Source organism: Cyprinus carpio, chromosome B16 (genome assembly GCF_018340385.1).
Source record: "Cyprinus carpio isolate SPL01 chromosome B16, ASM1834038v1, whole genome shotgun sequence".
Lineage (NCBI taxonomy): Eukaryota > Metazoa > Chordata > Actinopteri > Cypriniformes > Cyprinidae > Cyprinus > Cyprinus carpio.
Window position 1 is genome coordinate 12,385,620 of NC_056612.1, and position 15,930 is coordinate 12,401,549.

Sequence of the window (15,930 nt, forward strand, 5' to 3'; positions counted from 1 at the left end):
TACTGTGGCCATGCGGCGCGTGCTTAGCTTCCAGCTATTAAGGTAATGTTGCAGAACCTCTCCTCAAGGTGGCCTATGCACCTGCAGTCACCTTGGCAACAGAAATATAAGGACACTTCCTGTGATTCAGCGAGGATCGCCATTTGCGTCGGACACCCTGGGAAACTGATGATGCTTACTATAAATTTCACCTGAACCTTTGCATTGCTGTGTTCAGCTGAACAGTTGAGATGCTCAGTTTGATGGCTTAATCAATGAACTGTATCTTTAGCGTGACGCTTGTGGTGCTGTTTAGGACACAATGTATGCAATATCAGTAACTGTAGGATTTAGAGTGAAACCTAATAGTAAAATCAATATGGCAAAAAAGTTTAAGATAATCACTTAGGTTTTTCGTTTCATTCACAGATTAATGTGTCAAACACAATTAATTTATACGCAATTGTCCAATCCTAAGAAGGTTCCCATGTCACAACATGGTGGCCACCATGAAATGAAGTAATTTTTTCTAGGCCATATGATTTAAACATTTTTCAGATGTCATTTTAAACAGTATTTGTCATAGACGTGTACATCAGTTCATTTGAAAAATGAAGCTGATAGACTGGTATATCAGCAAAAAACTGTTGCTTTTTGTTTTAGATAATGAGCTGTGGAAAGGCAAAAGATTGTCACACATGTCAAAAAAAAAAAAAAAGAACTGTAATGAGCTGGAGATCAAAATATTGAAATCAGGATATGTACTGTAGGACACTATATCAGATCTTGGCCAATATTATATTAGTGCCCCTTTTTAGTAAATGTTTATTGTGTGTGGGTAAGGAGTTATTTTTAAGATTACAAATACATATACATCACATGAAAGTGAAAATACTACCGTTCAGAAGTTTTGATCAATAAGATTATTCATTCATTCATTCTTTTCTTTTCTTTTTTAAAGGAAGTCTCTTCTGCTCACCAAGGCAGCATTTATTTGATCCAAAATTCAGCAGTAATAATAAACAGCAAAAGTAATAAGATATTAAGACTTTGTAGCATTGTAAATATCTTTATTGCCAGTCAATTTAACGCATCCTTGCTGAATAAAATTATTATTTGCTGTAACTTCTTTCCAAAAAAAAAAAATGTTTTCAACATTGATAATAATAATAAATATTTACTGAGCAGCAAATCAGCATATTACAATAACTTGTGAAGCTCCTGTGACGCTGAAGACTGGAATAATGGGTGTAGAAAATTCAGCTTTGCCAACACAGATTTAGATTACAACTTTATATATATTCAAATAGAAAACAGTTCCTTTAATTAGTAAAAATATTTCACAGTATTACTGTTTTGCTGTTTTTTTGGTTCAAATAAAAGCAGCCTTGGTAAGCAGAAGAGACTTCTTTTAAAAACACTTTTTAATGTTTAAATAATTTCATAATAGCAATTATTCTATGTGTATCGGCCAGATTCATCCTTTAGGTATAATGCTATTGTGAGTCAAATCAGCAAAAAAAGGTGGAGATGACAATCATGTTCCCACCGTAAATGATGTTCATGTACACCGTTCACTTCTTTAGGTTTTTAGTGGAAACGGTTACTTAGTGCCGATCATTTGTATTTGGCCTGTGCAGGGTCGCAGTGGCACGGATCCCAGTCCAGCTCCATTTATCTTTGGCCTGAGTCTGTACACTCAGAACAGGGGCTGCCACATCGGACGGCCCCGTAGGACATGTAGTTTTTATGGGCCACTAAGCACAGTTAAACACCTCCATTACACAGCTGGTTTACAAATGCACAAACCTCCCCTGGTCAGACAGCAGATGGACTTCCCCTCATAAGTGACTGATATTTCCTTTCAGATGTTTGATGGATTGGATAAATTTGTATTCATAATGTGCCGTGTGCTGTGGGATTTCAATGCAGAGTCTCTGCCTCAGATCACATGGATTTGGGAAGAGTGCAGTCAGATCACGAATAGATCACTTGAAAGTTTTGAGCTAAGTTTTTATGGATTCTCAAAGGAATAATACAGCAGTTGGGAAATCAAAGGCAGCCATGCTTAAAAGAATAAGTAATGCTGTCTTTTTATCCCCCTGCTAAAGAAAAACTTCCAAGTATGAATCAATTTAGAGAAGTGAATGTTTTCCTCTGTTAAAACAGAGCTGAAGTTCAGTGCAGAACATGTTGAATCATAGCTTCAAAGTAGTGTGTATCTCTTCAGAAACTGAAAAAGCACAGACCCAGAGAATACAGTTTCCCAAGCAGCAGCATGCTTGTGATAAAAGGTTTCTGTAAGTTTTGAGTCCACTATATCTGAATGTTTGAAAGAAGAACTACCCATACAATGAATTTATCTTTTAATAGGTGCAGAATGAACTGTTGGCAGCTCTGGCTCGCAAGGCACAGACTAAATCAAGTAAGGTTTATTCTGTATTCCTCTTTTTTTTAAATTGGCTTTTCAGTGTTTTGCTTGCATTTGAGCATTAAGTATTTTTCTAGATTCTTCACCTATCAGCAGCATATACAGTGGTATGTGAAAGTTTCGGAACCCCTTGCGGAATCTGTGAAAACGTGAATAATTTTAACAAAATAAGAGAGATCATACAAAATGCATGTATAAGAGTAAGATATTTTACATAAAAGATGTTTACATTTAGTCCACAAGACAAAAAAATAGCTGAAATGATTAAAATAACCCCATTCAAAAGTTTGGGAACCCTTGGTTCTTAATACGGTGTGTGGTTAACTGGATGATCCACGTCTTTCTGTCTTTCTGTTATGTGATGGTTGTTCATGAGTCTCTTGTTTGTTCTGAACAGTTAAACTGAGCACTGTTCTTGAGAAAAATCCTTCAGGTCCTGCAGATTCTTCAGTTTTCCAGCATCTTTTGCATATTTGAATCCTTTCCAGCAGTGGCTGTATAATTTTGAGATCCATCTTTTCACACTGAGGACAATTGAGGCACTCAAACACAACTATTAAAAAAGGTTTAAACATTCACTGATGCTCCAGAAGGAAACACAATGCATTAAGAGCTGTGAAAAAAAACTAACAAAAAGAATAAAAACAAACAAATCTTACTTATTTTAAATAAAAAAAATAAAAAATAAATATATATATATATATTCATTTAGTGCTGCCCTTCGGAAGCAATAGAATATACTTGCATGTTTCCTGGAACACAAATTAAGTACAGTTTACCTTGATCTTCAAATTTCTAAAAGTTTTCACCCCTGGCTCTTAATGCATCATCTTTCCTTATGGAGCATCAGTGAATGTTTGGACCTTTTTTAATAGTTGTGTTTGAGTCCCTTAATTGTCCTCAGTCTGAAAACATGTATCTCAAAATCATACAGCCACTGCTGGAAAGATTTAAAATATGCAAAAGATGCTGGAAAACTGAAGAATCTGCAGGACCTGAAGGATTTTTCTGAAGAACAGTGCTCATTTTAACTGTTCAGAACAAACAAGGGGCTCATGAACAACCATCAATGGGGTTATTTTAATAATCTCAGCAATTTTTTTGTCTTGTGGACTAAATGTAAACATATTTTATGTAAAATATCTTACTCAGGACAGTACTAAATAAAAAATAACATGCATTTAGTATAATCTCTGTTATTTTGTTAAAATTATTCGCATTTTCACAGATTCTGCAAGGGCTTCCCAAACTTGCGCATGCCAGTGTATATATACAGTTATTATTTACATTTTTTTGTAAGTGCCTTGCTATATCCCAAATTTTCCCAAAGAAACCCTAAGTCAAATTAAATTTTTGTGGTAATAATTAATATTAATAATATGTATTATACTTTTTATACACATTTGTATGTATTATAAATTACATGTTAATTTATACAACTTTAAATGTTAAAAATGTATGAATGAATGTTGATGTTAACATTAGTCTAAATTAATGATTTTTGTAAAATGGTTTATTGTTAGTTCATTATGCCTATTGAATGAGTGTTGATGTACTATTATAACTTTTGTTAATAACATAAATTTGATGTTATTGTTATAATTTTATAACTAACAATAATATTAAAAAAATTATTAATTAATTTTGTTGTTTTTGCCTTTTTTAATTTCTGTATAGTTTTTTTGTTTTTATTTAGTACCTTTAGTTTATTTAGTTTTAGTTATTTTAACAGTTAGACTAATTGATAATTTTTTCTGTTAACATTTATTTAGTTTCAAGTAACACATTTTTATTTTGTTATGGTTTTAGTTAACGATAATAATCCTGCATCAAATGTAACCCTGCTTTTTAATATTTTTTTAAGAGTTACCATAGTATAAACATACCATAAAATGATAGTAATGTTGTTATTTGTTAATAGTGTAAGATGATGTTTCACATGAACTGGAATACAAATCTATATTGCTCCAAAGAAAAGCACAAAGCCAGACAGTCCATCACACTGGTTCTCAGCTGTGAATTTCTTGTTTTCCAGTAATGGAGGAGAGCAGTCCACAGCACAATACCAACACCCCAGGATCCTCTCCCAGTCCTGCTGTGCGCAAGGTAATGAGAAAATAGATTCCAAGGCAACGGGCTTAACATTGACAGTGTGTGTATGTGCTGGTCTGCATGTATGTTTTGCTGAGCTCAACAGCTGTCCAGGTTGTCCAGGGCTGTCCATATGTCCCCTGATTGAGCACCGCTTTCCCCGCAGCTCAGTCATCAGTAGAAAGCCCTTGAACTGGCAGAAAGAAAAAGAGCCTGTGATTGGAGATAGATGGATACTCTATACTGTGTGTCAGGATGGAGCCTTGTGCCTGACTGTGAGGTTCTCAGCTTTTCCACAGTGCAGTGTAATAGCTGATGGTTCGCTGCAGCACATCTGACGGGACTGTGATCAAGACAACAAAACAGCAGAGCTTCACAAGGACAAATAATATTTCAAAGGCAGCACTGTACAGATTGTAACATATACAATATCTTGTCAGAATACTATAAACCGGTGTTTCGCAAACAGTTTTGCTTCAAAATGTTTGCCTAAAGCGGCGACCCAACACAGAACCAAAATTGTTTATCGTAAAAACGTAAACAAAATGTCTTTTAAAATCAAACACTGAAATGTATTAGTATTACCACAAACTGCTTAGATCCAAAAATATTCAACATTATAAATATGATATGGGCTGAATAGGAATCAGCACAGATTTTTGGCTGCTATAATCAATAATTATTTCTTTCTTAAAGACCATACTGATATATTGACCAACATTATATATCAAGTCTGCTTCTTTTTTTTTTAATGAGGACACAGAAACATGCTAAGTTCAGAGCTCTACATGCTTGTGATGACACAAAGCATCATGTAGACTGGAAAACTGAATAATTTTAACAAATAAAGGCAAGGCAAGTTTATTCATATAGCACATTTCGTACACAATGGTAATTCAAAGTGCTTTACATAAAGTAAAATAATTATGAAAAAAAAATCACAAAAATAAAACAACTTTTAAAAACTTTGAAAATGATTTACAAATTGATTTAAAATGAATTTAAGACAGTTAAAAATAGAAAATGATTTTACATAAAATACAGTGAATACATAAAATATAGTGCAATCAGTCTGGACATTGCACAGTGCTCATTCAATAAATGCACAGCTAAACAGATGAGTTTTGAGTCTAGATTTAAAAGTGGCTAATGTTTTAGCACATCTGATCTCTTCTGGAAGCTGATTCCAACTGCTGGTGGCATAATAACTAAAAGCAGATTTCCCTTGTTTTGTGTGAACCCTTGGTATTTCTAACTGACTCGTTCCTAATGATCTGAGTGGTCTGTTGGGTTTATATTCAGTGGGCATATCTGCAATGTATTTCGGTCCTACTGTAGGTCATTGAGTGATTTATAAACGTAAAGTACTTTAAAATCAATCCTAAATGTAACTGGAAGCCAGTGTAAGGACCTGAGGACTGGTGTGATATGCTCAGATTTTCTGGTTCTAGTCAGAATCCTGGCAGCAGTGTTCTGGATGAGCTGCAGCTGTCTAATGGTCTTCTTGGGAAGGCTGGTGAGGAGGCCATTACAGTAGTCCACCCTGCTGGTGATAAAGGCATGAACAAGTTTCACCAAGTCTTGACTGGAAACAAAACATCTAATTCTTGCAATGTTTTTGGATGATAGTATGCTGATTTAGTTACTGCTTTGACATTACTACTGAAACTAAGGTCTGTCTCCAGAATCACACCAAGATTCCTGACTTGATTTTTTGTTGTTTTACCCCTGGAGTCAAGGTATGCATTCACCTAGAAAACTTCATCTTTGTTTCCAAATGCAATGACTTCAGTTTTTTCCTTGTTTAACTGAAGAAAGTTCTGGCACATCCAATAGGCCTTTGCATTGGCAGAGGGAGTCATATAGGCCTATTGTGAACCACTGGGATAAAGAAATTGTGGCTAATGTGTTTTTTTTTTTTTTTTTTTTTTTTTTAGTTTGTATTCAATAGGTAGGCCAACAAAAAAAAAAGTAAAAATATGGCCAGCAATTGTGTTTTTTGTATTGTTTTTTCAATAGGTAGGCCAGCTAAAAGAAATTGTGTTTTGTCTTGTCTTGTTTTTTTGCGTTTTCTGTCCCCACGTGCTCCCAGTGACCCAGTTTCTCCCTTGTTTGTTTGCGTTCATTTGGTTCAGGTGTGTCTCGTCAATTACCCTCATTTAGTCTGGTATTTAAAGTGTAGTCTGTCCTGTGATTTCTTTGTCTGGTGTCGTCCATGCTATTTGCTACGTGTGTTTCTGCTGCCTCTATGTTACACCGGACCTACAAAAGAAGTTTACTTGCGGGTTCCCCTCCATTTGTTTTCCACGTTTTGTTCAGTATTATGTTTACTGTTTGTTCCCCATGGATCCCTTCAACCCCTTCTCTCATCCAGGATATCTCCTCCTCCTGCTGGAGCAGTGGAGTGGAGTGGATACTGCCGAGAAACGGATTGCTGTTTACTGTCTGTCCCGAGGATGATCTCACCAGTTCTAATCCGGACCAAGAGCCCAGCCCACCATTACCCTGCTGTGCGGATCTCAAGCCTGAGCCCACCGTTGATGGAGAGCCTGAGACCGCCACAACCAACGAGCCATCACCGCATGGAGCAAAAGGGCCAGAGCTGATTTTGACTTCATTTCAGGTGCAAGAGCCAGCTACAACGCCGCCACGAGGGAGAATGCTGTGGACAGCGAGAGTGCAGAGAGGAGCTCCGCCCCCTGCACCATGGCTGAGGCGGCGCTTAATGAGGAACTGGGACCTAGGAATGCTGAAGGGGATCCTGAATCAGACTTAAATGTTGACCTGCACCCTCTCCTCCCTCCTTCGTCTGAGCCCTCTGTCAGTCCTGTTACCCTGTCCAGCCCAGTAAGACATTCTGTTCCTGAGTCAAGCCCGCCCGCCGATTCACTCCCAAGCCCTATGATGATGGCAACTATCTCCTATCGCCCGAAAGAGGAGAATGTGGAGGAAAAGACTGTTGGCTGTAGCCCCTGACCAGAGTCAAGAGAAGGCTCCTGTTCTCATGTCAAGCCCAGAGAGGGCTCCTGTTCCCACGTCCAGCCAAGAGAAGGTTGTTGTTCCTACGTCAGGCAAAGGGAGGACCTCAGATCTCGAGTCAAGCCCAGGGAGGGCTCCTGGTTCCTTGTTCTGTCCAGAAAGAGCTCCTGTTTCCACATCCAGCCCAGAGATGGCTGCGGTTCCTGAGTCCAGCCCAGAGAGAGCTCGTGTTCCTGAGTCCAACACAGAGAGGGCTTCCGTTCCTGAGTTCGGTCAAGGGAGGGCTTCTGCTCCTGTTTACAGCCCTGAGAGCCCGAAGGCTCAGAAATGCCCAGCCATCCTCCTGCTCCTGCCTTCTTCACCAGTGTTGTCTGGCAGCCCCTCTGCTCACCCTCAGTCTTCATCATCATCGTGGCTGGAGAATCCCTTGCCTCCACCTCCAGCCTCTGAGTTCCAGACTCTGCCTTGGCCTGTAAACCCAGCGGCTCCACCATGTCTCCTAGCTCCCTCCTCTCCGCCGTAGCCCGGCAGTACACTGGCTCCACAGGTCTCTCTCGACCCTCTGGCTCTGTCAGGCTTCTCCTTCCCTTCGGCGCCTCCTTGATCCTTTGTTGCTCCAGCTCCACCGCGGCCATCCGGATCCGGATTTGTTGTGTTTTCTGTCCCCATGTGCTCCCCGTGACCCAGTTTCTCCCTAGTTTGATTGTGTTCATTTGGTTCAGGTGTGTCTCGTCAATTACCCTTGTTTAGTCTTGTATTTAAAGTGCAGTCTGTCCTGTGATTCCTTTGTCCACTGTTGTCCGTGGTAAGTGCTACATGTGTGTTCCTGCTTGCCCTGTGTTACCGCTGGCTTTGGATTAGTAAAGACTGTTATTCGTATTTCTCCTACGTCTCTGCGTTCCTTGACTCCTCACAGTAGTAACGTGACACTTTTCTTGTTTTTTATTTTTTTTGCTTTGCTTTTTGTGTTTTTCAATAGTTAGCCATACTTAAAAAATGGCCAGCAAATGTGTTTTTTTTTTTTTTTTTTTTTTTTTTTTTTTTTTTTTTTTTTTTTTTTTTTTTTTTTCAATACATAGGCCAGCTAAAAGAAATTATGTCCAGTAATTGTTTTGTTTTGCTTTTTGGTTTGTTTTCAGTAGTTATGCCAACTTAAAAAATGGCCAGCAATTATGTTTTTGTTTTGTTGTTCAATAGGTAGGCCAACTAAAAGAAATTATGGCCAACAACTGTGGTTTTGCTTTGTTTTGTTTTTCAATAGGTAGGCCAACTAAAAGAAATTATAGCCGGTATTTTTTTAAATGCCTCGTTCAAACACACCCCCACATGTCTATGTCATGATGTGGTAAGGTTTGCATAATGCCGCCAAAATGTTCACTCAAAGAAAGAAGGCATAACTTTTATCGTTGCTGCCACCGCCATGTTGTGAAAGCAAAACTACTTTGTTTGGCCTTCCAAAAGAGGACATGACCAGAAATCAGTGGTTAAGTTGTATTTACAACACTGTTCCAGAACGATTCAACTCAAATATTCAGATGTGTGCAGCGCATTTTATGGAGGATTGTTTCCTGATCCTGAGAGAGTAGACTACAATGTAGGCTGTTCTGACTCACAGTCTGTAAGTACGTTTACATATTTAAAGGATTTGCCACTGATAATTTAAACGCGAGTTTTGAGCAGTGTTGAGTAACGCTTGTTGTTTGGCATTTGTCCGATCACAAATGCAGACATGGATTTACGTTTACGCAGCACAATGCAACGTGTAAAAAGACCGTATAAGTCATTATAATCCATAATTATGTCCCCATTGGATGCAACAAATGCCTTGTTTATAATGGGTTTTAATATTTTTGTCTGGTCGCTCCAGGACACGGCATCACAATATGGTAAGGGGCATAACATTTCCGTCACACACTTGAGGTATTCGGCCAGTCACAACACACTGGATTGCTGGCCCATCAGAGCACACCTCACTTTTCAGAATGATGAGCTTTGTAAAAATCGGTTTTGTTTTAGAATGGCGGGGCATAGAGGAGCAACAATAATGTACAGTATGTGTAAAATGTTTTTTGAACCTTAAAATCACATAAACACATTTCATTACACCAAATACACAAAAGAATGTTCTTTTTAGCAACATCATATGACCCCTTTAATGATTGTTAAATTCAGCACTGTGTTTGACCCTGTCAGAACATGCCTACAACCAATTTTTGTGTCATGACCCACCTTGAAGACTGCTGCTGTAAACCGTGGTTAGTTTTTGACATACAGTGTGAAGTGTCTTTTTATGTCTCTAATGAAAGACAATGCTTTGTTAGCCTGATTGCATTTGAGAGTTCCCATGGACATTTGTTTTGTCATGGTTGGGTATCTCAATAGCTTATCATTTAGCCTTTTTTTAGTAATTCCCACTTATCTGTTTTATGCAATTAGTAAAGTTCACTCTAACGGTCCATTGTTTTCTATATTCATCGCTACACTGCAGTGCTGAAGAATGTCAGGGACTTTGCTTGTGTCAAATTTGTCCAGCATGAGGTTTGATTCCTTATATAGCCAGCTGAGTTGATATGGAAATACTTGAGTGTGTTCAGGACAAATTCCTCTCTCCTTCTCTTACTTCAGAGAATGAGGTCACAGGTTTCTTCTCTGGATATGTGGTATTTACCATTGTGTTTAAATGGAGCAGGAAATCTAAATAGGATGCATCCTCGATTACTGCATTTAGTACTGCATTTAGTGATATACTATTATTTAGTATGTTTTGCAGGTTTTTCCACTTGATGTGCATTTGGCTGATCTGTGTTTTATTCTGTGGTTTTGAGGGGAAGTGACTTAATATATTATAAATAAAATCACCATATCATGAATTGCAAAAAAGCTTAGTGAGAAATTGGATCCTTTGCTTGCAGATGTTGCTTTATATATATATATATATATATATATATATATATATATATATATATATATATATATATATATATATATATATATATAATACAGAACATATAATACTATACTACCTCTAATTAATCACTAGTCACTAATTAAAATAGAAATCAGTAAAAATAGTACTTAAAGTAAAAATAAATTAATAAATTCTTAAACACCTTGGAAAGAAAAGGAATTTGACTTAACCATTTACTATTATTATTATTGTTATTATTATTATTATTGTTATTATTATTATTTTAAATATTTTACCAGAACTGCTGCCCAAGCACAATATATGAAAAACTTTTGCCCACAATATTAATGTCATATGACGCAAAAGATAAATCGGATGGTTTCACCAACATGCAGAAAAAAATAAAACAGGAAATTATAAAGACATTCTCCAGATTCTCATGATTGTGTGTAAAGGTCAGGAAGTTTCTTAAAATATGAGATGATTTGACCTTTTTATGACCGGGTAAAATTAGTTCATATTGTAAAATGTCATGTGGTTGACTCGTAAAAAAGTTAATTGTATTTATTTATTACTAATTCATAGTATTTGTTTAAAAAAGTCTTGTGAAAAATATATTTGAAAACTTTTTTTATCCTTAATCACAAAATGTTATTACTTTACTTGGTCACGTTGCATGACCTTTGTCTCTTTTGACCCTATGCTGGCCTTTCTCCCATTTTCTGGAGATTGCAATGCTTCCTATTCAGGATTGGAGGGACTGCCAGATGTTTCCTGGTCGCCCCCACCCTGGCTATGTGCGTAAGAGCAAGAGAGAGAGAAAGATAGAGAGAGCCAAAGGAAAGAGAAAAGTCAGGTTCACTCTCCCCCTCAAGCAACACTATCTCTAAGGCTTCACTTTTTGAAGCTTTCCTCCTGACCGGCCACACGCGTCTGGAGCTCACTAAACCCTCAGGACTAGCGTGATCATCTCAGCTACCTCACAGTCAAGGGCTCTCAGTCTCACCTGAGTAAATACAGCGAGACGGGCTGTCAAACTCTCAGTGACTTTGAGAGCTCGCTGCTCGCGTGTGTTGCAGTCTCATGGCTTGGGACTGTGGCCTGAGGTATGTGTTTTCTGTGTCCCCTGCACTGCAGCAGGGCCCTGGAGCTGCTATACGAGATAAAGAGGATATCAGCCGATTGGAGATGGTCCAGAGACTGGCCAAGGACGGATGCCGCCTTCTACACAGCCCGCTCAGAGCTGCTGAAAGGCCTGCTGAGGTGAGGTGCAAAATAACAGTCACGTATGTGTTGATCCACATATACAGTATAATTATTGGTTGTTTCTTCAAACTTCAAAAACAGGGCCTTATTTTTCTGAACCAACAAATGTCATTTCTGCCACAGTATGTTTCCAATTTGATATGTGACATTTTAGAATAAAATACCTGGCTGATTTGTTTAGCCAACGTTAATTTCATAGATAGCATTTTATATATACACAAATTTAAACACACACAAATGATTAACTATTATTATTATTATTATTATTATTATTTGTTATTATTATATTTATTATTGTTTGACAAAACTTTATTAGTGGCTAAATTGTAGGTCCTGGTGGAAATTATGCCACAATAAATTGATTTAAAAAAATAATAATAATTTTTGCATGGTAAATATTGAAATATGTTATATTTATTTCACTCTTTTTTAGATTATTATTATTTTAATTAATGAAAATGATTTTTAATGGATTTTCATATTTTAAGATTGAAAATCTGGGTATGTGACAAGGGGGAAAAATAACTGCATTCAAAAAGTGCAGATTTTCATATTTTAAGATTGAAAATCTGGGTCTGTGACAAGGGGGAAAAATTATTGTATTCAAAACGAGGCAAAAATAAAATAAAGTAAAATACAATGAAAAAACTAAATATAATAAAATGAGGAAGATCTTGGAATATTTTGGTAAAACCTTTCTAAAACATTAATAAAATAAACAAACATGAATAGACACAAAATACATAAAAAAAAACACCTTATTATGAAAACATAATGTTATGTATGTTCAATATCATGCATGCTGGTTTTGTCTTTTGGGAAGCATTTGACTGAGGATTTGTTGTGTGTGTATTTGTTTAGAACAATTATTATTATAATAACCCTGTTGTTGTGATTTATGAAGCAACACCCTTACATGTTGATATTATCTTCATTTAAATGAAAAGTCATTGTTTGATGTCACTTTTTTCAGGGAATCTCTATTCAGATCTGAAGCTATAGTGCAGGAGAAATTTTCTAAAACCAAAAAGGGCACCAATCTCATGTTAGTCTCTGATTGGTTGATCCCACAATAGTCCCGGTTCGCCTCTTCCTGATAGTGGGCCGCACACACAATGACAGGAAGAGTAGATGTGAGCACCATAAGGTTACCTCAACCAGTCATTCCTCTTGCACTGGGTGGCATATTTCTTTGACCTTTCTGAAACAAAAGTAGAATTGTCCTAAATTTGAATTATAACCATCGTAAAGAACTTTAATTTAACACAAGCCACGTCTTGTCATCATGTATTGTCATATTCAAAATCCTTTGATCCAAATATTTTTTGAGTTTGAGAAAATGTCACAGTATTTGAGGCTGGGCCTTATGAGTTTTCAGCTGTAATGATTGGCTGGATTCACTCTGTGTTATCAAAAAGATTTTATTGGTGAAAAGAAAAAAAACTGAGATTTACAATGATTTTTTTTTTTTAAATTACTTTTACAAAGAGATACAAATAAAGATAAAAAATAATATGTAGTATTAACTTAACATCTTTATTTGTAATGCTATTTGTATTTTTTGTAACTCTTTTTTGTAAATGTAATTAAAAAAGAGCTTATATTTAAAACCATTACTTTCTAATGATTTATACCAAATAAATAAATAAATATGGTAATGCTTTGTTTTTGAACATTGTTTAGTTGTTTGAAACCTACAAAATCACCCTGCATTAAAAAAATGAAGTGCTTGAAACAATATTTCCTTCATGTTTTCTAATAAAAAAGTACCTAAACAACAACAACAAAAAAAGCATTTTAAGAGATTTTAATATTTGTTTTAAGTAGATCTTGGTAAAGAAATTTCTGCATAGTTTAATATTCATGTGATATAAATATTAGATAGATGGTGTGACCCATGAATGAAATGATGCATATCTATTCACTCTACTTCCAAAATGGCATACCATATGATCCATCTTTTTGTTTGTTAGTTTGTTTTATTCTGATTCATGGTTAAATTATTTATATGTTTGTAAGCTGGACAGTTCATTCTAATAGTTGTTTTCAGATAAAAAATTCAGCATCAGACTTAACGTGAAACTGAACCGTTTTGGTATATACGTATATATAAAAAAATGTTTCTGAATATTTTACGCATGTCGTTTAGTCGCTTTAGACTTGGCATGAACATGCCTTAACACAGCAGACGGCTGTGAGACAAAGACGGGATGAGAGTAAAGATGTTGTACAGAGAGAAGAGGTCTGCTGTTTGATTAAGAAACCCTTTTACAAGTGCATACCACACATTTTGCTTGTGCCCTGCTTTCACTCATGGCCTCAGTGATGTAATCTTTTGTGTTTAATAGTATGTGGAGCCTATTTGCAATAGCAAGGACTTGGATAGAGTAAACTGAAGGCTTGAAATAGAATACATTTTTTCAGTGTTCTGGTCTCTAAGTTAGTTTATGTGTTGGTTTTGTAGGGAACCAAATGCATGAATTTAAGCTAAATATTATTTTTTTGTTGTTGTTGTTGTTTTTTTTGCAGCAAGATACTGTGGGTCTGTTTCCTAGGCACACACATAATGTATTTTTAATGAAGAATATTTCTTGTTATTGTTTTTTTTTGTTATGCTTTAATCTGTTTGTAGTGGGTTTGGTTATAGATCTGTATCCTATATCCATGTAGCCCTTAGGAGCTATAAATGAGATATATGAAAAAGAATGTCTTTTTTGTTTATTTCAGTATGGAAGCCTTCGCAAAGTAATGTCAACAGACCAGGAAATGATTTAAAATATCAAATTGTCTTTTTGTCACTTACATAAACACAGCACTGTTCCAGAGGCTTCTGCTCCTTGTTTCAGTGACTGAAGCATTTGCAATTTACATAACTGTACTCATGCAAGTTTCCATAATTCTTTGCAGTGTTTTTCATTTCTTTTTTCATTTTGAAAGAGTGTGGAGACCTAGATTTTTCAAACCGTAATAACAGAAATTTAAGAAGTGGATCGATAGAGATTTTTAAGCTTCTTGAACCTTTTTCCTCTAGACAGTTTGTCCTTGTAATATTTAAAATGGCTTATATTGTATAATAATGTACTACAGTGTGCAAAAAGGCTCAGATAGATAGATAGATAGCTATGGCCCCAGAATCAATAATTCATTGTATAGAAAGACCTCCTTTTGGCACAAGCATCCACGGACTATTGAGAATATGAATATATCTGATTTCAGGGGCTTTTGTTGCTTAATGTTACAAAGCAAAAGTCTGAAGTGACAGCATAAAACACATGCACCTCCAGGGTAATGTCACACACATGTTGTCTTGTGACAGTCTTTGAGAACAGTGGCTTTAATAAATGCATTATAATAATCTAATCCTCTCATATGCAGTGTACTCTGTATGAGGTGACTGGTTTTGTTGCTTTTGACTTAAGCTTGAAAAAAGAGCGGCCCCTGTATAATCACAGAACTGGTCATCAAGAGCCAATCATGATGCATGCAGCCACTTCAGAAGGGAACGGGGGAAGCAGGAGACCTTTTAGTGTGATTGTAGTGTTTCTTTCAAGTCGAAAATAACTTTCCTTGTGGAATATGACACTTGCAGTCTATAGTCCAGTGAGATTTTGCTGTTTAATGGTTCCTGTACCCAGCACTTGCCTTCTTAACTTTCAGAGTCAACTGGATTTTAAATTCAACGTCCAAAAATGTTTGCATGTTTGTTTTTGGTGAAAAAGTTTACTGTCCTTATATGGTATGGGTCAATGACAAATAAGAATGTCAGTGGTAACGATATAATCTAGTATGAAATTGTACACATTCTTGTGTACTACGTAGTATTTGTATTCATGTTGGTTTCTTTTATACCATTCTCAAGAAAAGTTTGATGTCATTTGGTGTAACCATTGAGTAAAAAGTAATAATAATTCTTTAAATGGTATCATTTTAGTTCACCCAAAAATGAAAATCAACCCATGTTTTACTCACTCTCAAGGCATCCTAGGAGTATATGACTTTCTTCTTTCAGATAAATCCAGTCGGAGTTATATAAAAAATTGCCCTTGATCTTCCAAGCTTTATAATGGCATGGGCGGGTGTTTTTTTTGTCCCAACAGTCCAAAAGAAGTCAAATAAAGTGTTTATAAGAAAAGTGTTTTTAAACGTTTTAAATATGGATATTTTTCTTATAAAAATGCATTGATTCGCTACAGGAGGCCTTTATTCACCCCCCGGAGCCATGTTAGGCACATTTTATTATGGATGGATGCGCATTATTTGATTGCTTTTGGAAACA

General features: G+C 36.2%; 1 protein-coding gene across 2 annotated transcripts in view; it reads left to right on the top strand.

Annotated features, from left to right (window-relative positions):
- The window catches only part of LOC109072204 (rap guanine nucleotide exchange factor 5), a 55,193-nt gene that overhangs the window by 8,930 nt on the left and 30,333 nt on the right, over positions 1–15,930 (top strand). Inside the window, exons 7-9 of one of the 2 annotated variants that reach the window (XM_042740805.1) lie at positions 2,353–2,404; positions 4,446–4,516; positions 11,526–11,651. In XM_042740805.1, coding sequence (XP_042596739.1) covers positions 2,353–2,404; positions 4,446–4,516; positions 11,526–11,651 — 249 coding nt within the window. The remainder of the gene's footprint in view (positions 1–2,352; positions 2,405–4,445; positions 4,517–11,525; positions 11,652–15,930) is intronic. The other variant, XM_042740806.1, reaches the window with a different exon arrangement.